This window comes from Mustela putorius, unplaced genomic scaffold, assembly GCF_011764305.1.
Source record: "Mustela putorius furo isolate JIRA1106 unplaced genomic scaffold, ASM1176430v1.1 tig00003899_pilon_pilon_pilon, whole genome shotgun sequence".
NCBI classification, from domain to species: Eukaryota; Metazoa; Chordata; class Mammalia; order Carnivora; family Mustelidae; genus Mustela; species Mustela putorius.
The window spans coordinates 120,057-145,071 of record NW_025422048.1 but is presented as its reverse complement, the minus strand read 5'-3'; the positions used below and the strand labels follow the sequence as shown (position 1 = coordinate 145,071).

At 36.4% G+C, this 25,015-nt stretch overlaps 1 protein-coding gene across 2 annotated transcripts in view; it reads right to left on the bottom strand.

Annotated features, from left to right (window-relative positions):
- Positions 1 to 2,399: 2,399 nt before the first annotated feature.
- TMLHE (trimethyllysine hydroxylase, epsilon) overlaps positions 2,400 to 25,015 on the bottom strand; it is a 96,193-nt gene continuing 73,577 nt past the window's right edge. Inside the window, exons 7-8 of one of the 2 annotated variants that reach the window (XM_004779282.3) lie at positions 3,227 to 3,392; positions 2,400 to 2,617 (exon numbers count right to left, since the gene is read on the bottom strand). In XM_004779282.3, the coding sequence (XP_004779339.1) occupies positions 3,236 to 3,392 (157 nt within the window). In that variant the 3' untranslated portion in view covers positions 2,400 to 2,617; positions 3,227 to 3,235. The remainder of the gene's footprint in view (positions 2,618 to 3,226; positions 3,393 to 25,015) is intronic. The other variant, XM_004779281.3, reaches the window with a different exon arrangement.

Here is a 25,015-nt window from a genome sequence, read left to right as displayed (position 1 = left end):
TTATTTTTTTTAAGATGTTATTTATTTATTTGACAGAGAGAAATCACAAGTAGATGGAGAGGCAGGCAGAGAGAGAGAGAGGGAAGCAGGCTCCCTGCTGAGCAGAGAGCCCGATGTGGGACTCGATCCCAGGACCCTGAGATCATGACCTGAGCCGAAGGCAGCGGCTCAACCCACTGAGCCACCCAGGCGCCCCAGGATTCATTATTTTATTCTTATCCCAACAAACGTGTAATGACATGACTATGGTAGGTGCTGTGCTCCTGACCCTACTGGTCCCATCGCACCTTAGCAAAAGGTAAAAGTAACCCTACAACACTGAGTTTGGTAGACATCGACACATGCTTACATATTCAGGGACACCAGGAAGAGATGTAAAAAAAAAAATTTACAAAGAAAGTTTTCAATGCCCACGATCAGCACTCAAATTACTCCCTTCCATCTTTATTCCTATGAAGGGGGTACATTATACATACATTATAGAAAAGTATGGATTGAAAATTTAGGAAGCCGAGGGTGAAATAATTAATGAATCAAGGTCCCAGGGGAAACAAAATGTAATGGTGAGGAAGAAGATTGATCTGTATCCTTATCCCTCCAGGAAACTGAATATGTCTTTCCTTGAAATAAATCAATGCTGACCACAGTTAAAATATAATTTTCAAGGCTATGTTAGGAAAATTTCAAGAAGGGCAAATATCCAGAGGAAGACTAATAGTGACATATTTTAGGAGTCCATAACAATAGGGAGAATAGATTGCATGTTAAAATATTACTTCTGTTCTGACTGCTAATGGGTATATTCTTTAAGACCAGGCTTAATTATCAATCCTTTGACCAAGGACAACAAGTTTCATGAAGACTCCTAAAGATTCCTATATAGTACAAACAAAATGCAGAAACATTTTGAGTCAATAAGATGATGCATAAACTACTAAATGTGTACTAGGGACTCTCTGTGAATATCAGATTAGACGTTATTCTCTGTCAGAGTACTGACTTTGCTTTATGACTTCTAGCCTCACTAATGATGCTTTTTACCCTCTTCTGCACATCCTGGCCTAGATTGGCTTTCATCATTCTATAGTGCTCAATGCAGTTATTCTACAGCTTCACTTTAAATGAAAGCTCATACCCATCTCTCTGTCCCTGCATCCATATATGAAGGGAGCCATTAAAAATAAAAGAAATAAGGTATTATATTTAACCCAGGCAAATCTTAGCAATTAACATGTATAATATATTTTTTAAAGATTTTATTTATTCATTTGACATAAAGATAGAGAGTACAAGCAGGCAGAGCGGCAGGCAGGAGGAGAGGGAGAAGCAGGCTCCCTGCTGAACAGGAAGCCTGTTGCGGGGCTCGATCCTAGGACGGTGGGATCATGACCTGAACTGAAGGCAGTCTTTAACCCACTGAACCACCCAGGCGCCCCTAAAATGTATAATTTTTAAGATAAGAAAAAAAAAAGATTAGCAGAAATGGAGGAAATATACTGAATCTTAAATTTCATCAAAAGCAAAAAATGCAATGTTGGATAGTAATTTCCAGTTCTTTGGAGGCACATCATTTGTCATGACGAGTTCACTGAACAGTCTTATAGACTAACCCTACTGTCTTGTGGTGTGTGTGTATATATGCATTATCATATGGAACCTCAGAAGTCTCTAAAATTTTTCTGCAATGATCCTTCACATAATTATTGAACTGATGGACTTATTCCACAGGAGCTATTGTGGCTTCCTAGTTTAACTCTTCAAGAGATGTCTTGGATGGAGATAATCCTTCTTGTAAGATAAAACGCTGTTTATATTCAGTTACTATCTTATCACCAAGCTTGTGCTATCAAGCAATTTCTATCGTATCTGTAGTTCTAGGACACTGTAGATATAAATCTAGGATTTCAGCTAAACTCTTTAATCCATAATCTATGTACAAGACTGTCCTAAGGTATCCTCCAGCCCAATGGTTCTTAAAGCGTGGTCTGAAAACACCTGGAGGGATCCTTGAGCCCTTTTCAGTGGGCCTGGATTAAAAATATTTTTTATAATAACACTAAGATGATATTTTCCTTTTCCACTCTTATTATCTCGCAAATGTAGAGAGGGCTTTTCCAAAGGCTATATGGCATGTGATGATGCCATCACTCTGATACGGAGGAGTGTGTGAATTTTCAACATTTTTCAGTCCTAATATTTATTACAGTTAGTATCAATAGGTATAACCCAAATCCAAGAATACTTTGGGGTCCTCAATGACTTTTAAGAGTGTTAAGGTGTTCTAAGCATCTTGCAAACTGCTACTTTATAAAGACTTTTGTTCCTAAAATGCATTTCCTTCTAACTAGTTCTAGTTGCAACTTCTGTTTTGTGTGATGAGATAAGGAGACAATTTGAGGTAGATTTTGACACAGTATTATTTTGCTGATATGAAATTCTGGTAGCCAGGGTACCAGGTGTGTTCATAATCTTAATGCTGTCAATTTTAAGCCTGAAGCCCCAAGAGACGAGCAGTGTTTAATACATCATCCCTTGTTAAATAGCACCCACAAAGTTGGCGGTAGCCAGTGAAGGATTCCCTGCCATGTAGGACACGCCAGTTGTCTATAAATAGGACCTGTGAATGGGCAAAAAGAGAGAAAAAAACACCATCAGAACAACAGACCAAAGGAACTCTAAATCAGAAAAGATCACTTAAAAGAAAATCTTTAGGTTGTTCTCTAGTTACATTCAATGAGGTACCTTTCTTTTTGAGATCAAACATTTGGAGATTAGAATGTACATAGCCCTGTAGTAGGCTGCATGGAAGTTACAAAGGTAATAGCAGGTAATTAGGCCCTGCACTTGAGGAGCTTATGTTTCTTGAGTAATTATTCTCTTATCAAAGCAAATCAGATAACTGGCTTCATTTTCTTTTCTGCTTAATTTTTAATATATACTTTCTCAAAGAGTTAAATTATTTCATTATGTTTTATGCTAAGCTGAAGATATTCTTCATTCAGAGGCTATAACAAGAGCAAAAAATAAGTTCAACCCCCTCATTATACATATAGAGCCACTGAGTCACTGATGCCTGCATATGTTGCGGGACCTGCTTCCAGATAATTCAGTGAATGGCAGGACCAGATCCAATACCTGGGACTCTTTTCACTTTTACCTTTGCAAGACTGTGATTCACATATTAAAGAATTACCCATTATTCACTGCTTCAGTATAACAAGCTTACTTGACATCTTTAGCACTGGGCACCCACCCTGCCAGGCTTTAGTTTGACCCAAAACTCATTCTCAGGTCTCCTCAACTCTACTGTCAGAGTCCGGTGTGCTGCATACCAACGATGGACAACATCATAAGGTACAGTATTGATGACAGCTCTGTCATAGTTGTTGTATCTAAGATGAAATCATGAGAAGAAACGATATCCTCAAACACATGTTAAAGACACCTTTTGCTTATTGAGCAATTTTATTTAAGGCTTTGTCTATATTCATTACTTGTCCTAGAGATGAGGTGAGAATAAATTAATGTTCTCTTGGGAATTATAGGATTGCAGAAAGGAGCACTATTGCCTGTTGACCATATATATATTTTTTTCCTTTGGAGAATCTAGAGGTAGGAGATAGAAGTAAGTTCCAGCTGGTTTCTTCCATTTTAGGATATCACGTTTTATCTAAAGTACATTCTCTTTGCCAAATTTTACAAAAGCAATGGGGAAAGATCTGGGTTTTCTATTCACTAAGCTGAGGTGGGCAAGAGAGGTTATACTAACAAGGCTTTCTTTTTAGCAGAATGATTTAAAACTTCTCAGGTGTTTCCCTTTATGGGGAAAATCCAAGCTATAGCCATACCTGACAGTTTACCCAGTGATCATCACTCATTCATTCAAATCTTACATTTACATGAGCAGCTGATATGTGCTAGAAGGTGTCAGGTGTTAAAGATACAGTGATGAACAGAGCAGACATGATCCTGGCCTCTGGGGAGTTTATGTTCTATTAAGAAAGACAGATGATGAACAAGTAATAAATACATATCTAGTTACAGATGCTATAAAGAAAAATACTGTAGTGTGATAAAAAGTGACTGGGTAGTCTATTTCAGATGGAGTATGTTGAGTGAGGACTCTTTTGAAGAAGTGACATTTGAGCTGCTACCTATATGATGAGAAACCAAGAATGTGACAAGTTAAGAGGAGTATTCCAGGAAAAGGGAACAGTAAGTACAAAGCATTAGGATGGAAAGGAGTTTTATTATGTTTGCAGAACAGTAACATGTGGCTGGAGCTGAGTAAACAAGGGGAATAATGATAAGGAATAATGTGGAGGAAGTAGCCATGGGCCAGATCATGTATAGCCTTATAGGCCATAGTAAGGATTCTGTGTTTTATGCTGAGTACTATGGGAAATCATTGAAAAGTCTTTGCTAAAGGCTTTCTTTTTTACTTAAAGGATTTCTTTTTTACTTAAGGTAAATTAAACTTTTATTAAAGTTTAGTACATATACAGAAAAGTACACAAATCATAAGCTTGATGTATTTTCATGATGTAAACACATCCATATCATTATCATCCAGGCCCATAAAAAGATCATTACCCACACCCTAGAACACTCCCTTGTCCCCCTTTTCCATTTTGTCTTTCCCCTAACCCAAGGATAACTACCATCATGACTTCTGTCACCAAAGATTAGTTTTGCTTGTTTATAAACATTTTACAAATATTATACCACAGTATATATTCATTTGTGTTTGGATTCTTTCATTTAATATTATATTTAGAAGGTTCATCATTGTTGTGTTATATAGATAGATTTATTCACCCATTCTACTTTTGATAGATATTTGAGTAGTTTCCAGTTCATGACTATTACAAATAATGCTGGTGATTCTGGTCCATGATGGCAACATAGGAATCTCCCAAACTCACCTCTCCCCATACATATACCAAATCTACAGCTACACGTGGGACAATTCCCTCTGAAAGAAATCCAGAAACTAGTGGAGTGACTCCTACACACTGGATAGATAAGAAAAAAAAAACCCATATCAAATGGGTAGAAAATGTTGAAATACAATCTTATCATATACCCACCCCTGGCTCAGCAATCAGAAGGAAGTTCACAACTCCAAGCTTCTCCCTGAGGAGTGAAGAGTTTGGACTCAACACTTCGTGCCCAAACTTTTAAGATGTCTGCATGAGGGGCACCTGGGTGGCTCAGTCATTAAGCCTCTGCCTTCAGCTTGGGTCACAGTCCCAGGGTCCTGGGACCAAGCCCTGCACTGGGCTCCCTGCTTGGTGGGAAGCCTGCTTCTACCTCTCCCATTCCCCCTGCTTGTGTTCCTTTTCTCCCTGTGTCTCTCTCTGTTAAGCAAATAAATAAAATATTAAAAAAAGATCTGCATGAGGGATGGACCCCCCAAATACCTAGCTTTAGAAGACAATGAGGCTTTCATCCATGAGACCCACCTGGTTATAGAACACAAAGAAAACAGTTCTTAATGGGCTTATGAAGACTCACTGTGGAAAACTCCTCAGGCCTAGTATAGAGACAGCAGACAGAAACACCCATATCTTAAGTCTTTCTCTATAAAAGCCTATTTGCATACTTCAAAAGCTGCTTCCTGAAGGTCATACTTCTATTTTGGCACACATCTAGGGACAGACTGCACTCCTCCCTGGAGATGAAGAAAGCCAGTGGGCACCATTCCCACATTTCCCTCTGGCTTCTGTGGCTGCTGTCCAGGGGATACACCCCTTGATCACCTGGCTTCAGCAGCCAGTGGGGCTTTAGTGACGATTCTATAGGACAGTAACAAACAAAGAAATGTTTCTTAATTGGCTATCTACCCAAGGCTCATCGCAAAGGGAGCATACAGAAATAAATGCCCAGCTCCCAGTCTTTCCTGGAAAGAAATCCGCTTGCATACTTTAAAAGCTGTTAACCAAGGGTCTCGCTTCCAATCATCCTGCATCTAGGTGCTGACTAAGATCCTCTCCTTTGAGAGACTGACAGGTCTTGACACACCTTCAACTACGAGAGCCACTAAAACCACAGAAAGTGCTTAGAAAATCACAAAGGTTTGCAAGACAGCCAAGAGCTAAGGCTGAGCTGAATGATAAGGTTCATCTCCTACACAAGACCCACTATATCAAAACTGGGAGAGGTAGCTATTGTATTTACTATGCAGAAACCACACAGAGAGAAAGAAAAATGAATAAATGGAGGAGACCAATGCATGACAACGTGAGACTTTCAACAATGAGACAGAAAATATTAAAAAGTACCAAGCAGGAATCAGAGCTGAAAAATACAATAACTGAGTTGAAAAAGTCAATAGAGCAGACTACATAAAGTGGAAGAAAATATCGGCAAACTCAAAGACACAAAGCAAGAATTCAGAGAAGCAAAAAGAAAAAAAAATAATGAAAGAGTGAAGATAGCTTAAGGGAATTATAAGACTCCATCAAGCAGACCAATATTCACATTATAGGGGTTCCAGGAGAAGAGAGAAAGGAGCAGAAAACTTATTTGAAAAAATAACAGAAAACTAAACTAGAGGAAGAGAAAGCTACATCCAGGGAGCCCATGGAATCTCCAAAAGAGGACTCCAAAGAGACCTACCCTGAGACACAAAATAATTAAACTCTCAAAAGTTAAAGACAAGGAGATAATCTTAAAAGAAGAGAAAAACAACTTGTTATATACAAGGGAACCACCATAAGACTACAGCAGATGTTTCAGCAAAAAACTTTGCTGGTCAGAAGGGAGTGGTAGGATTCAAAGGGATGAAAGAAAAAAAAAAAAAACCCTTCCAACCAAGAATACCATAAGCAAAGTTGTTATTCAGAATTGAAGAAGAGATCAAGAGTTTTTCAGAAAAGCAAAAACTAAAGATCATCACCACTAGACTGGCCTTATAAGAAATGTTAAAGTGACTGCTATTAGCTAAAATAGGCATTTATTAGGAACAACAAAACATGAGAAGTACAAATCTCACTGGTAATGGTAAATATATAATTAAGTTTATAATATTCTAATGTAATAGTCATGGGTAATCACTTATAAATCTATAAATGAAGGTTAAAAGACAAAAGTAGTAAAGTCACTTATAACTATAATGATTTGTTAGTGGATACACAAGGTAAAAAGTAAACTATAGTGCAATTGCTAGATCATAGGGTAGCTCTATTTTTAACTTTTTGAGGAACCTCCATACTGTTTTGCAAAGTGGCTGCACCAGCTTGCATTCCCACCAACAGTGCAGGAGGGTTCCCCTTTCTCCGCATCCTCACAAGCATCTGTCATTTCCTGACTTGTTAATTTTAGCCATTCTGACTAGTGTGAGGTGATATCTCATTGTGGCTTTGATTTGTATTTCCCTGAGGCTGAGTGAGGTTGAGCAGGTTCTTTTCATGTCTCTGTTGGTCATCTGTATATCTTCTTTGGAAAAATGTCTACTCATGTCTTCTGCCCCCCCCTTTAAAAAAAACAGATTATTTGTTTCTTGACAGCCTATGCCTTTTTTTAAAAAAAGATTTTATTTATTTACTTGAAAGATACAGAGAGATTACAAGTAGGCAGAGAAGCAGGCAGAGAGAGAGGAGGAAGCAGGCTCCCCGCTGAGCAGGGAGCCCGATGCGGGGCTCCATCCCAGGACCCTGAGATCAAGGCCTGAGCTGAAGGCAGAGGCTTTAACCCACTGAGCCACCCAGGTGCCCCAGCCTATGCCTTTTGATTGGAGTGCTTAGTCCACTTACATTCAAAGTAATTATTAGCTGTGTATTTATTGCCATTTTATTACTTGTTTTGTCATTGTTTCTGAAGAATTTCTCTGATCCTTTCTTGTCTTTGTCATTTTTGGTCTCTTCATTCCACTTGGAGTCCCCTATAATTTATATACACTAACAATGAACTATCAGCAGGGCTGGTTTATAGAGTCACTAACTCCTTTAGTTTTTGTTTGTCTGAGAAACTCTCTCTCCTATTCTAAATGATAGCCTTGCTAGAGAATATTCTTGGTTGCAGATTTTTCCCAATCAGCATGTTGGATATATCATGCTACTCCTTTCTGGCTTGCCTAGTTTCCGGAGAGGTCTACAGCTAAACTTATGGGTCTTCCCTTGTAAATTAAGGACTTTAGTGTTGCTGCTTTAAAAATTTTTTTCTTTATCACTAAATTTGCCAAATTTAACTACAATATGCCTTGGTGTTGGTCTGCTCTTGTTGATTTTAATGAGAGTTCTCTGTAGCCCCTGGATCTGGATATCTTTTTCCGTCCCCAGAAAAGGAAGGGAAGTTTTCAGCTATTATTTTTGAGATAAAAATTATCCCCCCTTTTCTTTATCTTCTTCTGGGACTCCTATAAATATGAATGTTATTATGTTTGATGGAGTCACTGAGTTCTCTAAGTTTATTCTTGTGTAGCCTTATTCTTCATTCTTTCTTTTCTTCAGCTTCATTATTTTCCATTATTTTTTCTTCTAGGTCACTAATTCATTCCTCTCCTTCTTTCAGCCTGCTGTTCATTGCATCAAGCCTGTTTCCAGTCTCTTTTATTGCATTCTTCATCTCTGATTGATTTTTAAAAAATTCTTTTATCTCTGTGGTAAGGGTATCAGTGAAATGTTCTAGTCTTTTCTCAAGCCTAGTGAGTATCCTTATGACTCTTCCTTAATTCTCCATCATCAGATATGTTACTTATATCTGTTTTACTTATGTCTCTGGCTGTGGCCTTATCTTGTCCTTTCATTTGGGATAAATTCCTCCAACTTGGCACTTTGTCTATGTCTCTGCCTTCTTCTCTGTTTTAGAAAAGCCAGTTATTTCTCCTGCTCTTGAAAGTAATGGCCTTATGAAGAAGAGGTCATGTACTCCCCAGGCCGTGGAGCTTCAAGGATTGTCTCTGGTGTGTGTAGTATGTGCTCTGCTGTTGTGTTTTGGCTGCTCTATCTTTTAAGTCAGTCATGTACAAAGGCTCTCCTGGCCTGCAGTGGGCAGTATTTAGTCCCTGGCCTGAATTTAGTGAATATTAACTGTCTGCTCTGGAGTTGGGAAATGTGGTGTGGGCAGTGCTTTGAGCTGGTCTTTTGGAGGAGGGGTCTGGCATGCTGAGTCTGAAACAAGCTTGATTGAGAAGGGCAGTCCTGCCAGAGTGCGGGGGCATGGGGCTTGGTATATTCAACTTAGTAGCCTGTGTCAGCACTGCACTGTTTCCCACTGGTGACTCTGTGTTTATGCTGAGTGATGGGGTTGGGCAATGGTGCCAGCCAGCTCTTTTGTTCCGAGAGAGGCATCTCCCCAAATGCTGCCTATCAGGGATGGATGGGTTCTGAGAAGAGCAAATAATCTTCCCCCCACCTGTGTGTCCCAGGCACTCTTCAAATTGCTGTTTCCATGCTATCTGCCTTTTCTTTAGGAGCAGGGCTGTGCCCTCTGGGCTCTACTGTAGTCAGGCTTGCTGAACTTTAAAACTCTAGTCTTTAAGCCTTGCTGGTTGCAAGAATCATGAAATTAAGCCCCTTTTATTTTCCAAGCCAATGGCTTTGGGGAAACATTCTCCTTGTGCCTTCCCATGTGCTCCTCTCTCTCACCTTTCTCCATGACCACAGCTCTTCTCCACAGCACCAGTAATCCATTTCTTCTCTAAACCACATCTCCACACTTCTTACCTTCTTCAATGTGGCCTCTGCTCTCCCTTTGGTTGTGTAGTTTGTTCTGTCAATCTTCAGGTCAATTCATGGGGATTTAGGATGATTTGATAGTTATATAGTTGTGTTTGTGGGATGAGACAAGGTTAGGGTCCTCCTAGTCTGCCACCATTTTCTTCTCCTTCCTAGATCTGTTCTTCTTAAGATTGCTTTGGTTATTTGGGTCTTTTGGAGTTCATTACAAATTTTAGGATTGTTTCTTTAGATTGTTTTCTGTGAAAAACACCATTGGAATTTTGATAGGGATTGCACTGAGTCTGTATATTGCTATGGCTAATATGGAAATTTAAACTATTCATTCTTCCAATCCATGAAAATGGAATATATTTCCATTATTAGTGCTTTCTTCTATTTCTCTTATCAATTTTTATAGTTTTCAGTGTATAAATCTTTTACTTTCTTGGTTAAATTTACTTCTAAGAATTTCATTGGTTTTGATACAATTTTAAATGGGGTTTTCTTAATTTCTCTTCCTTATAGTTCATTGTTAGTGTATATAAATGCAACCAAATTTTTTATATTACTCTTGAACCATGCACCTTGAATTTGTTTATGAGTTCTAACAGTTTTTTTGGTGGTCTTTAGGGGTTTCCATATATTAAATCTTGCCACACACCCATAGCTGATTGACTTGCAGATATTGAACCATCCTTGGAACACTGGGATAAATTCCACTTGATTCTATTAAAATACTGTTGAATTTAATTTGCTAATATTTTGTTGAGCATTTTTGGATCTATGTTCATAGGGATACTGACCTGTAACTAACTAATTAACTTCCTTCCTTCCTTCCTTCCTTTCCTTTTTCTGATGTCTTTGTTTATTCTTTGTGTCAGGGTAATGTTGGCCTCATAAAATGAGTTTGGGAACATTCCTTCTTCAATTTCTTAGAGGAGTTTGAGGATAAATATGAAAATCTTCTTTGAAAGTTTGGTAGAATTAACCAGTGAAGCTGTCTGGTCCTGGACGTTGTTTATTGGGAGTGTCATTCATTCATTTATTTTCTAATTCTAATATAGTTAAACATACAGTGTTATATTAGTTTCAGGTGTACAATACAGTGATTCAACAATTCCATACATTATCCAGTGCTCATCTTGACAAGTGCACTCCTTAATCCCCATCCCCTACTTCATTAATCCTGCCACTGACATCCACTCTAGTAACCAACAGTTTGTCCTCTATAGTTGAGTCTTTTTTTCTTGGTTTGTCTCTCTTTCCTTTGCTTGTTTGCTTTGTTTCTTAAATTCCACATATGAGTGAAATCATATGGTATTTGCCTTTCTCTGACTGACTGACTTTGCTTAGCATTATATTCTCTAGTTCTGTCCACATTGTTGTAAAAGGCAAGATTTCATTCTTTTTGTGGCTGAATCATATTTCCATTTTGTGTGTGTGTGTGTGTGTGTGTGTATACCACATCTTCTTTATCCATTCATCTATCAATGGATACTTGGGTTGCTTCCATAATTTGGCTATTGTGAATAATGTTGCAATAAACACTGGGATGTAAGCATCCCTCTGAATTATTAGTTTTTTTGGGGGGTGGGAGTAAATACCTAGTAATATAGCTGCTGAATTGTAGGGTATTTCTATTTTTTCCACAGTGGCTGTAGCAGTTTGCATTCCCACCAATGGTGCAAGAGCAATCTTTTTTCTCCAAATCCTCACTAACACTTGTTTCCAGTGTTTTTGATTTTAGCCATTCTGACTTGTGTGAGGTGTGATACTTCACTGTAGTTTTGATTTGCATTTCTCTGATGATGAGTGATGTTGAGCATCTTTTTATGTGTCTGTTGGCCATCTGTATGTCTTTGGAAAAATGTTTGCGCATTTCTCCTGTCCATTTAAAAATTGGATTATTTGGTTTTTTGGGTGTTGATTTATATAAGTTCTTTATATATTTTGGATACTAAACCTTACTGCATATGTCATTTGCAATATCTTCTCCCATTTTGTAGGTTGCCTTTAGTTTTATTGATTGTTTCCTTTGACGTGCAGAAGCTTTTTATTTTGATGTATTCCCAATAGTTTATTTTTGCTTTTAATTGCCTTGCTTCAGGAGACATACCTAGAAAGATTTTGCTATGGCCAGTGTCATAGACATTACTGCCTGTGCTCTCTTCTAGGATTTTATGGTTTCAGGTCTCACATTTAAGTCTTTAATCCATTTTGAATTTATTTTTGTGTACAGTGAAAGAAAGTGGCTGAGTTTCTTTTTCTTTCTTTCTTTTTCTTTCTTTTTTTTTTTGCATCTTGCATTTTGCTGTCCAGTTTTCCCAGCACGATTTGTTGAAGAGATTGTCTTCTTCCCATTGGGTATTCTTTTCTGTCTTGTCAAAGATTAAGTGACTATATAATTTAGGGTTTATCTCATGGTTTTCTATTATGTTGTAGTGATCACTAGTATGATCTAGTGTCTATTGTGTGCCAGTACCATACTGTTTTGATCACTAGAACTTTGTAATATAACTTAGGTCTGGAATTGTGATGCCTCTAGCTTTTCTTTTCCTTTAAAATGTTGTATTTTGGGGGGTCTTTTGTAGTTCTATACAAATTTTGGGATTGGTTTGTACTAGCTCTGTGAGAAATGCTGTTAGTATTTTGAAAGGGATTGTATTAAATGTGCAGATTGCTTTGGGTAGTATATTCATTTTAACAGTAACTGTTCTAATCCATGAACATGGAATGTCTTTCCATTTCTTTATGCTGTCCTCAATTTCTCAATGCTTTATAATTTTCAGAATACAGGTCTTTCACCTCTTGACTAAGTTTATTACTAGGTATCTTATTATTTTTGGTGCACTTGTAAATGGGATTGTTCTCTTAATTTCTCTTTCTGCTGCTCCATTACTAGTGTATAGGAATGCAACAGATTTCTGTACATTCATTTTGTATCCAGTGAGTTTACTGAATTCCTTTATCAGTACTAGCAGGTTTTTTTTTTTTTTTTTGGTGGAGTCTTTTGGGTTTTCTAATATGGAGTATTCTGTCATCTGCAAAGAGTGAAAGTTCAGCTTTTTCCTTACCAATTTGGATGCCTTTAACTTCCTTTTGTTGTTTAATTGCTGTGGCTAGGACTTCCAGTACTATGCTGACTAAAAGTGGTGAGAGTAGGCATCCCTTTCTTGTTCCTGACCTTAAGAGAAAAGCTCTGTTTTTCCCCATTGAGTATGATGTTCATTGTGTGTTTTTCATATGTGACCTTTATTATGTTGAGGTAATATTCCCTCTAAATCCATTTTGTTGAGGGTTTTATCATGAATGGATATTGTACTTTGTCAAATGCTTTTCCTGTGTCTATTGAAATGATCATATGGTTTTAATCCTTTTTTTCATTGATATGATGTATCACTTTGATTTGTGAATATGGAACCACCCTTGCATCTCAGGACTAAATCCCACTTGACTGTGGTGAGCGATTTTTTGAATGTATTGCTGGATTATGTTTGCTAGTATTTTGTCGAGGATTTTTGCATCTATGTTCAGCAGGGATATTCACCTGTAGTTCTGTTTTTTAGTAGTGTCTTTATCTGGTTTTGGTATCACAGGAATGCTGGCCTCATAGAATGAAATTTGGAAGTTTTACTTGGTCTATTTTTTGGGAATAGTTCAACTAGAATAGGTATTAACTCTTCTTTAAATGTTTGGTAGAATTTGCCTGTGAAACTGTCTGGTCCTCAACTTTTGTTCATTGGGAGTTTTTTTGATTACTGATTCAATATCCTTGCTGGTAATCAGTCTATTCAAATTTTCTACTTCTTCCTACGTCAGCTTTGGTAGGCTATTTGTTTCTAGGAATTTATCCAATTTTTTCTAGGTTGTCCAATTTATTGGTATAAAGTTTTTCATAATGTTCTCTTACAATTATTTGTATTTCCGTGATGTTGCTATTTCTCCTCTTTCATTTGTAATTGAAGTTACTTGAGTCCTTTCTCTTTTCTTTTTGATGACTGTGCCTAGAGTTTTATGAATTGTGTTGATCTTTTCAAAGAACCAGCTCCCAGTTTCATTGATCTATTATTTTTTTAGTTTCTATACCATTTATTTCTGCCCTAATATTTATTATTTACTTCCTTATGCTAGTTTTGCACTTATCTTGTCTTTTTTCTATCTCCTTTAGTGTTTAATTGAGATTTTTCTTACTTCTGTGGGTAGGCCTGTAGTGCTATAAACTTTCCTCTTGCATCCCAAAGGTTCTGGAGTGTTGTGTTTTCATTTTAATTTGTTTCCATGTACTTTTGGATTTCTTCTTTGATTCCTTGGTTGATCCATTTATTGTTTAGTAGCATGTTATTTAACCTACATGTATTTATGCACTTTCCAGAATCTTTCTTGTAGTTGATTTCTAGTTTCATAGCATTGTGGCCAGAAAAGATGCATGATGTGACTTTGATATTTATGAATTTGTGGAAACTAGCTTTGTGGCCTTATGCATGATCTATTCTGAAGAATGTTCCATGTGTACTTGAAAAGAATGTGTATTCTGCCCTTTTAGGATGGAATGTTCTGGATATATTTATGTTAATCTGTTCCAGTGGCTCATTCAAAGCCATTGTTTTCTTGTTGATTTTCAGATTGCATGATCTGTCCATTAATATACATGGGGTGTTAAGTGTCCTTCCTATTATTGTATTACTATTGATTAGTTCCCTTATATTTGTTATTAAGTATTATATATATATAGGTGCTCCCATAATGGGTGCATGTATAGTTACTATTATTATGTCTTCATGTTGCATTGTCCCCTTTATTATTATATAGGGACCTTCTTCGTGTCTTGTCATAGTCTTTGTTTTAAAATCTATTTTGTCCAATATAAGTTTTGTTATTCTGGCATTCTTTTGACATCCACCTGCACGATAAATATTTCTCCATGCCCTCACTTTCAATCTGTACATGTCCTTAGGTGTAAAACGAGTCTCCTGTAGGCAGCATATAGATAGATCTTGTGTTTTTATCCACTCTGTCACCTTATGTCTTTTTAAAATTTTATTTTATTTTCATTTTTTATTAACATATGGGGTTTTCTTTGTATGTAACTGATTAAAAACTTGAATGTAAGTCTGACACTATAAAACTTCTAGAAGAAAACATAGCGGGTACACACCCTCACAATGATCTTTTTTGAATTTGACGAGTAAAGGGAAGACAACAAAAGAAAAAAACAAGCAGGACTATATCAAACTAAAAAGCTTCTGCATAACAAAACCAATAAAATGAAAAGGCAACTTAAAGAATGGGAGAAAAAAATCTAAAGTGGTCAAAATCTACCACATATATGCCATCAAAGCCAAGATGATCCAAAACAATAAAAAAGAAAGAAAAAAGAGAAGAGAGAAAAAAGGGAGAGGGGTGGGAGGAGAAAGTATAATCTCTCAGGGTGGACAGAGCAGGATAATCTGTCTGTTCCTGCTTGATTTTTGGTCTCTGTGTTAGAAAACACAAATCCCAAAACTGCAAAGAAATCAGAACTTATGTATATATCAAGATAAAACTGAATTGAGTGGAAAATGGGTTAGTATGGGACATAAATCTATAAAACATACATGTGAAAAAGAATAAAAGTTAAGAAACTTCAAAACATAGGTTGGGAAATACTAATCTACTTGAAATGGGAGCAGGTTAAAAAAAAAAGAAAGAATAAGAAACTAAAAAAGAAACAAAAAAATTTATCTTGAAGTGTAAGCAAGTCGTGAGGGAACACCTGGAGCTCCCTATATTATTTTCTCCTGGTGCTGGAGTTTTACAGCCCTATTGGAAATAAGCTTATCATTCACCTTTCCTTCCAGTCTGTCTTCTGGTGGAGGGGCCATCAACATGGTTGGAACTGGAGCATATTATGCTGAGTGAAATGAGTCAGTTAGAGAAGGACAATCATCATATGGTTACACTCATATGTGTACTATAAGAAACAGTGAAGAGGATCATAGGGGAGGGGAAGAAAAAACATAATGTAAAGAAATCAGAGAGGGAGAAAAACCATGAGAGACTCTTAATTCCAGGAAACAAACAGTGTTGTTTGAGGGGATGTGGGGGAGATGGGGTAATTTGGTGATGGGCATTAAGGAGGGCACGGGATGTGATGAACACTGGGTGTTATATGCAACTGATGAATTATTGAACTCTATATCTGAAACCAGTGATGTACTATATGTTAGCTAATTGAATCTAAATTAAAAAAGGTCATATAACTGATACGGAGGTAATATTTGAAATATATACAGAACTTGTACAACTCAATAGCAAAAAACACAAAGAGTCTGACAAAAAATGGGCAGAGGAACTGAATAAACATTTTTCCAAAGAAGACATATAAATAGCCAACATGAATAGGTACTTAGCATCACTAAACATCAGGGAAATGCAAATTAAAACCACAATGAAATATCACCTCACACCTGCTAGAATAGCTGTCATCAACAAGATGAGAGATAACAGGGGCACCTGGGTGGCTCAATGGGTTAAGCCTCTGCCTCCGGCTCAGGTCATGATCCCAGGGTCCTGGGATCGAGCCCCGCATCAGGCTCTCTGCTCTGCGGGGAGCCTGCTTCCCTCTCCCTCTCTCTGCCTGCCTCTCTGCCTACTTGTGATCTCTCTCTGTCAAATAAATAAAAATCTTAAAAAAAAAAGATGAGAGATAACAAGTGTTATGAAGATATGAAGAAAAGGGAATCCTTGTTCACTATTGGTGGGAATGTAAATTTGCCCAGCTATTATGAAAAGCAGTATGAAAGTTCCTCAAAAAAATTAAAAAAATAAAACTACCAGGGTGCCTGGGTGGCTCAGTCAGTTAAGCCACCGACTCTTGATTTTGACTCAGGCCATGACTCAGAGTCATGAGACTGAGCCCAGTGAGAGGCTCTATGTTGATCATGGAGCCTGCTTGCGATTCTCTTTCTCTCTTGCCCTGCTTCTTGTCCCTGCCACTTGCAAGTGCATGCATGTTATCTCTTTCTCTCTCTCTCCTTCCCTCAAAATAAAATTCTTTATTTTTTAAGATTTTATTTATTTATTTATTTGACAGACAGAGATCACGAGTAGGCAGAGAAGCAGGCAGAGAGAGTGGGGGAAGCAGGCTCCCTACTGAGCAGGGAACCTGATGTGGGGCTCAATCCCAGGACCCTGAGATCATGACCTGAGCCGAAGGCAGAGGCTTAACCCATTGAGCCACCCAGGTGCCCCTCAAAATAATATTCTTAAAAACTAAAACTACCATATGATCCAGAAATTCCACTTCTGACCCTATGTCTGAAGGAAATGAAATCACTATCTCAGAGATACATGTATTCACTGCCACATTATTTATGATGAGCCAAGACATAAAAACCTATTTATCCATCAATGGATGAATGGATAAAGAAAATGGAACACTATTCAGCCATAAAAAGAAAGAAAAGCTTGCAATTTGTGGCAACATGGATGGACCTTGAGGGCACTATGGTAAGTGAAATAAGTCAGACAGAGAAAGACAGTACTGTATGATTCCACTTATATGTGGGATCTAAACAAACAAACAAACTAAAAAAACCCCCAAACCTGAACTCATTAAAACAGAACAGATTGGTGGTTCCCAGAGGTGGGGATGGGGGCATGTAAGAAATAGGTGATGGTCAAGAGGCACAAACTTCCAGTTATAAAATAAGTAAGTTCTGGGGATATAATGTACAGCATTGTGAATATAGTTAATAATATTACATTGCATATATGAAAGTTGATAAGAGTAGATTGTAAAAGTTGTCATGATAAAAAATAAAAAATTATAACTGTGGTGATGGATATTAACTAAACTTACTGTGGTAATCATTTCACAATATATACATATACAAAAGCATTATGTAGTACAACTTAATCTAATACAATGTTTTAGGTCAATTATATGTCAATCAAACTGGAAAAAATAAATAGTGCTGCTAGGGACATACTATTACTTGTCTTTTGGTGAACATATATAGTCATTTATAATATAAACTTAAGGATGGAATTTCTGGGTCATAAGGTATGTGTATGCTCTGCTTTAATAGATACTGCCAAAGGTATTCTTTTAAAGAGAAATAAATATTTAATGGTATCCTTTTTGGACATCAGATAGTATTCATTACTGTTAGATAGTACATGACACAATTACTGCCAATGTTCTTAGTTTTCTCTTATGTAAAATGTGCATAATATCTGTTTACCTTATCTCACAGAGCTATTTTAAGAATAAAATCAAAGCATGCATATAACAGTCCATTATCCCAGGCTTCAAGGAGACATGATAGGGAAATGGGGTTAGGAAGCATATTTACCAGGGTCTTGACATTGTCACTTCTAGAAAACCTCAATGGTATGTTACTCGCATTTACACAAAGCTATTTTACTTAATCCTTATTCCTTTCATCAATCTAGAAGGGAAAGTCATTTAGCCTCCTTTTACATGTAAGGCAAGTGAAACAGAGATTAAACCTGCCACACAGTTTATAAGCAGCAGAGTGGTTTTGAAATCTGATTATCCTATGAGGTAAGTATTACACAGCTATCAATTATTATCTTATTTTATAGATAATAAACATAAAACAATAAGGGATTGTGATTTGTCCATGGTCACATGGGATATGGTATCCACTTTATTAGATGATGTTGTTTTCTAAGGCATTACAATAGCAGAAAGCAGCAGAAAAAGTTTATTATAGATTAGTAAAATGGATTTGTGATGCTTTTCTGATTAGAATAAAATGATTTCTGGATTTTTGCACAAGATGACATTATTATATTATTGTGCAATTTAAATTTTTTTTCTTCTTTGATATGATGTAAGAAAGTCCTGGAAGTACAGGACAGCAAATAAAGCTGATACTTTTTTGATAAAATAAGCTAGGAAGGGTTAATGAAGCTATTCCTATTATGACTTGACAAATATCTTGCAAATAAAGAGAGCTCAGTGATTGAATGGAAAATGCATTTGATGGATTTCAGTACTGTGGTATAAGTGAAAGATGATGGGCACTGTAGTCAGATAGATCACTGTTACAATCCCAGTTCAAATGTGTGACTTAAAGAAGTTATTTGTTCTCTTTGATCCTCAGTTTCCTCATCTGAAAACTGAGAATAACAACGACAATCTTATGTAGTTATCAGGATTATATAACACAGCATTAACACTGTGCCTGACACACAGAAGGTCTATAATGTTAGCTAAAATAAACACTATTTAGCTCTCTCAAACTATAAAAACAAGTCCTAGAAACCATAAAAGTCTTAGCTATATTCAGACTTGGAGGAAAGGGTTAGACTAAGCTTTTTTTTTAAATTTATTTTTTATTTATTTTCAGCATAACAGTATTCATTATTTTTGCATTACACCCAGTGCTCCATGCAATCCGTGCCCTCTATAATACCCACCACCTGGCACCCCAATCTCCCACCCCCTGCCCCTTCAAAACCCTCAGATTGTTTTTCAGAGTCCATAGTCTCTCATGGTTCACCTCCCCTTCCAATTTCCCCCAACTCCCTTCTCCTCTCTAACTCCCCATGTCCTCCATGCTATTTGTTATGCTCCACAAATAAGTGAAACCATATAATTATCCTTTGTTCTAAAGTTTAATAAATTTTAAAATTTGAATAGTCATTGTATCTGTTACAATATCCCATTTATAGAAAAAGCTTACTTATATACAAAGCATGCTATATTTTTATTTTGTTAAATAATACTGAGCACTGTGTTCTGCTTCTGGTAATGGCTAAGTAAACTAGTAAACTCCTATTGGATCAGCCCCTTCCTTTCACAGGTGACAATTAAAAACTCTGGATTAATTACAAAAAATATCTACCTGAAGCTACTGTAGAAGTAGACTCTGGAGTTGAGTTGACACTTAGAAGGAAGGAACTGTACTGGGTAAGTTTCCTATTTTCATGACATCTAGCCTGAGGGCATGCCACAACCTGCACTATATTGGGCAGCTGAAACCCCAAAAGAATGCTCAGTTTTTCTGGCCTGAAAAACCAGAGGATAGGTTTGGTGCAACCACAGCCACCAAAAAGTGAAGAGAAAATCCTGTAAAGGAATCAGAGAAGGAGAGCACCAAACTCTATGTTTAAATAAACTCTGCTCAAATACCTGAATGGATGACCCCCTAAATTCTAGAATTTGAGCTATTAAAAACAGAGTTTGAATGTTGAGTACAATTAAATTAATTACCTAATTTTTAAAATTTTGTTTAGTTAGTCACCATACAGTAGATCAGTTTTTGATGCAGTGTTCCAAGATTTATTGTTTACCTGTAACACCCAGTGCTCCATGTAATATGTGCCCTCCTTAATCCCACCACCAGGCTCACCTAATCTCCTACCCCCTGCCCCTCCAAGCCCTCAGATTGTTCCTCAGAGTCCACAGTCTCTCATGATTCGTCTCTTCCTCCGATTTCCCCCAACTCACTTCTCCTCTCTATCTCCCCTTGTCCTCCATGATATTCCTTATGCTCCACAAGTAAGTGAAACCCTATGATAATTGACTCACTCTGCTTGACTTATTTCACTCTGCATAATCTCTTCCAGTTCCATCCATGATGATACAAAAGTTGGGTATTCATCCTTTCTGATGGAGGCATAATACTCCATAGTGTATATGGACCACATCTTCTTTATCCATTCATCCATTGAAGGGTATCTTGGTTCTTTCCACAGTTTGGCGACTGTGGCCATTGATTCTATGAACATTGGGGTACAGATGGCCCTTCTTTTCACTACATCTGTATCTTTGAGGTAAATACCCAGTATTTTTTCTTTAAATACAAAAGCCAACATTCTTTGGAGAAATAGAACAGAATCTAGAGTCTCAACATAATATTCGCATTCTCCAAATTACAATTCAAAATTTTTCAGTGTAACAAGAACCAGAAAAATGTGACCTCTTTTGAAGGGAAAAGACAATAAAGATCAATCCTGAGATGTCTCATATGTTAGAATTATCAGACAAGTATTTTAAAGCAGGTATTTTCACTGAATCAATTAGGTAAAGAAAAATATGCTTGTAATGAAGGGATAGAAACTTTTAACAATGAAATAAAAAGTATAAAAAATGAATTGTAAATTTTAGAAATGAAAAATACAATATCTGAATTAAAACATTTACTAGATGGGCTTAACAATAACAGATTAGTGTTAACAGCTAAAGATATGTTAATTTGGAAATAGTAATTTCATCTCATCTATCTAAAGATTGAAAAACATTTGAAAAGAAACTGAACAGAACATCAGGGAACTGTGGGACAATATTAAAAGGTCTGATATGTATATAACTGGAGTTCTGGAAAGAGAAGAGAAAAAAATGGGGCAAAAAAATTTTTTTGAAATTATAAAGATCAAAATTTGGTGAAAGACATAAACTTACAGATTCAAAAAGCTCAGAGAATATTCCTATTAGGATGAATACAAAAAGAACCATACCTAGGAATATTACAGTCAAATTGTTGCAAACCAAACATAAAGAGAAAATCTTGAAAGCTGCCAGAAAAAAAGGTATGTGGTGCATAAACAAAAATATAATAAAGCAATCCATAAGAAGATAGGAAAGGGGGGTGCTTGGGTAGCTCAGTGGGTTAAAGTCTCTGCCTTCAGCTCAGGTCATGATCCTGGGGTCCCGGGATTGAGCCCCACATTGGGCTCTCTGCTCAGCAGGGAGCCTGCTTCCTCCTCTCTCTCTGCCTGCCTCTCTGCCTACTTGTGATCTCTGTCAAATAAATAAATAAAATCTTTAAAAAAAGAAGATATGAAAGGAGGAACAGAGAAAATAAATGGATGAGGCAAAGAGAAAACAAAACATTACAAATAAAAATATATTTATAGTAAACGTTAGTGGACCAGGAGTAAGGAGAGACATTATGTCAATATTACAGTATTGAGAATCAGAAATAAGTCCATATATCTACGTACTGTTGTTTAATAAGAGCACAAGACTGTTCAACAAAGGAAAGAATAATCTCTTCAACAATACTGCCAGGACAAATGAACATCCATATACCAAAAAATGAGGCTTGGTCTTACCTTACACCATAAAAAACAAAAATTAACTAAACATTTAGAAAATAAATGTAAGAGCTAAAACTACAAAACTCTTATTATAGATCATAGGAGTAAATCTTCATGATCTTGGATTAGGCAAAACCTTCTTAGATACAAAATAAAAAGCATAAGCAACAAAAAAATACAGATAATTTGGGTTTCATCAAAATTTAAAACTTTAAGCATATCAAAGGACACATTCAAGAAAGTAAAAAGACAAGCCATAGAAAGGGAGAAAAATACTTGCAAATAATACATCGAATTAGGAACTTGTATTCAGAATATTTAAAAAACTCAAAACAAGACAAATGATATCATTTAAAAATAGGCAAAAGATTTGATAAGTGGTCAAGAACATATAAAAAGATGCTCAACATCATTAGTCATCAGGGAACTGCAAATCAAAACCACAACAAGATACTACCTCATATGCACTAGGATGGCTCTAATAAAAAAGACAGATAATGACAAGTGTTGGCGAGTATATATAGAAACTGAAGTCCTCATACATTTCTAGCAGAAATGTAAACTGGTGTATCCATTGTAGAAAAGTCTGGCAGTTCCTCAAAGGTATAAACATAGATTTAATATATGAATTAGCAATTACATTCCTAGAAATCTACCAAAGAGAAATGAAAACATGTCTATATAAAGATGTACACAAATCTTCATGGCAGCATTATTAGGGATATCTCAAACCAGAAATAACCTAAATATTAGTTATTGTGGAATGTATAAACAAAATGTGATATATTTATAATGAAATTCTAACTCAGCAACTAAACTGATACATATTACAACATGGATGCTAAGTAAAAGAAAGCTGGCATGAAGGGCCATATATTGTATGATTCTATTTATATAAAAAGTCTAAAATCTAAATTAAAATTTAGAATTTAAATTAGTAACTATCAAAGGCTTTGTATGTGGTGGGGCTCAGGAATGGGGAGTGACTGCTTAAAGGGCATGAGGAAATTTCTAAGGTGATAGAAATGGCTAAAAACTGGATTGTAATGGTGGTTCCATGACTTTGTAGGTATACTAATAATTATTGAATTGTCCACATAAAACATTATTTTATGGTATAGAAATCAAACCTTTAAAAATGTTTTAAAGCTTTAAAAATGCTAATGCACTAAATATCTCAATTCAAAGAGACTGTCAGGATAAAAAAGTAAGACTAAAGTATATGATATTTACAAAGCCATGCTTTAAATATAAAACTACAGATAAGTTAGAAAAAAAGAATGGAACATTAAATAGAATGCAAAAAGTAAGCCTAAGAAGTTTAAAGTGGATACATTAATTTAAGATAAAAGAGACCACAAAACAAAGTTAAAAAGGGACATTTCATGATGACAAAATGTCATTTCATCAGGTATAAAAATAATAAATAAGTATGTGTTTGATAACAGGTATTCAAATTATATGAAGTAAGAACTGATGGAATTAGCCATTTGTATGTCTTCGTTGGAGAAATGTCTGTTCATATCTTCTGCCCATTTTTTTTATATGATTGTCTGTTTTGTGTGTGTTGAGTTTGAGGAGTTCTTTATAGACTGACCCTGCAATTGCACTACTGGGTATTTACTCCAAAGACACAGATGTAGTGAAATGAAGGGCCATCTGTACCCCAATGTTTATAGCAGCAATGGCCACGGTCGCCGAATGGTGGAAAGAACCAAGATGCACTTCAACGGACGAATGGATAAGGAAGATGTGGTCCATATACACTATGGAGTATTATGCCTCCATCAGAAAGGACGAATACCCAACTTCTGTAGCAACATGGACGGGACTGGAAGAGATGATGCAGAGTGAAATTAAGTCAAGCAGAGAGAGTCAATTATCATATGGTTTCACTTATTTGTGGAGCATAACAAATAGCATGGAGGACATGGGGAGATAGAGAGGAGAAGGGAGTTGGGGTAAATTGGAAGGGGAGGTGAACCATGAGAGACTATGGACTCTGAAAAACAATCTGAGGGTTTTGAAGGGGTAGGGGGTGGGAGGTTGGTTGGTTGGTGGGTATTATAGAGGGCACGGATTGCATGGAGCACTGGGTGTGGTGCAAAAACAATGAATACTGTTACACTGAAAAGAAATTTAAAAAAAAAAAAAAAGAACTGATGGAATTAAAGGGAGAAACAGAAAAAAATTCCAGTATTATTTGTGTATTTTAATGTTGTTCTCTTAGCACTTGACAGAACAATTAGACAAAAAAATAGAAAGGACACAGAATATCAAATAATACTATCAAATACCTTGACTTAATTGGTAGTTATAAAATAGTACACCAAGAAATGCAGAACATACGCACATGCTCTTCAAGTGCATGTGGTATGTTCACCAAGAAAAACCATCTGCTGGGCCAAAAACTAAGTCACAATAAAATTCTGAAAGTTCAAGTTTATAGAATATTTGCTGGAGATGATAGAATTGAATTAGAATTAATAATAAGATACCTACAAAACCCCCAGATACTTGAAAATTAAAGGACATAATTCTAGTTAACACATGGTTAAAAAAAGAAAACACACGGGAAGTTAGAAAATATGTTGTACTTCATGATCATGCAAACAAAATATCAATATTTGTGTGATATAGCAAAAAAGAGAGGCAAAACTATAGCTTTAAATGATTATAAAAGACTAAATGTAAAACTGCTGGTTGCCAGAGGGGCAGGGGTTTGGGGGTAGGCAAAATGGGTGAAAGAGAGTGGGACATACCAGCTCCCAGTTATGGGATGAATTTAAGTCCCATGGATGGAAGGCACAGCATAGGGGAACAAAGTCTGTGGTACTGTAATACCACGGTATGGGGACAGACGGCCGCTATGCCTGTGCTGAGCACAGCATAACCCAAAGTCTTGTCCATCACTATGTTATATACCTGAAACTAATGGGACACTGGGCCAACTGTACTTGGATAAAACAATTAAAAGGGAAAAATAATTTAAAAGGAGTAAATGTATAAAATCAATGACCTTAGGTTTTATCTTAGGCAACTAGAAAAATGAGAATTAAACCAAAAGTACATAAAAATAAGTGAAAAATGAAGGTAAGAGCATAAATCAATAAGGTTGAAAACAATGGAGAAAATTAACAAACCATTAAGATGGCTTACTGAAAGGACCAATAAAATTGTTAAACTCCTGGACTCAACAAGAAAAAAAGAGAGCAATTATTACCAATGCCAAGCATCTGATATCACTAGAGACTACAGACTTTAGAAGAATAGAAGAATTGAAGAATGTTAGGAATGAC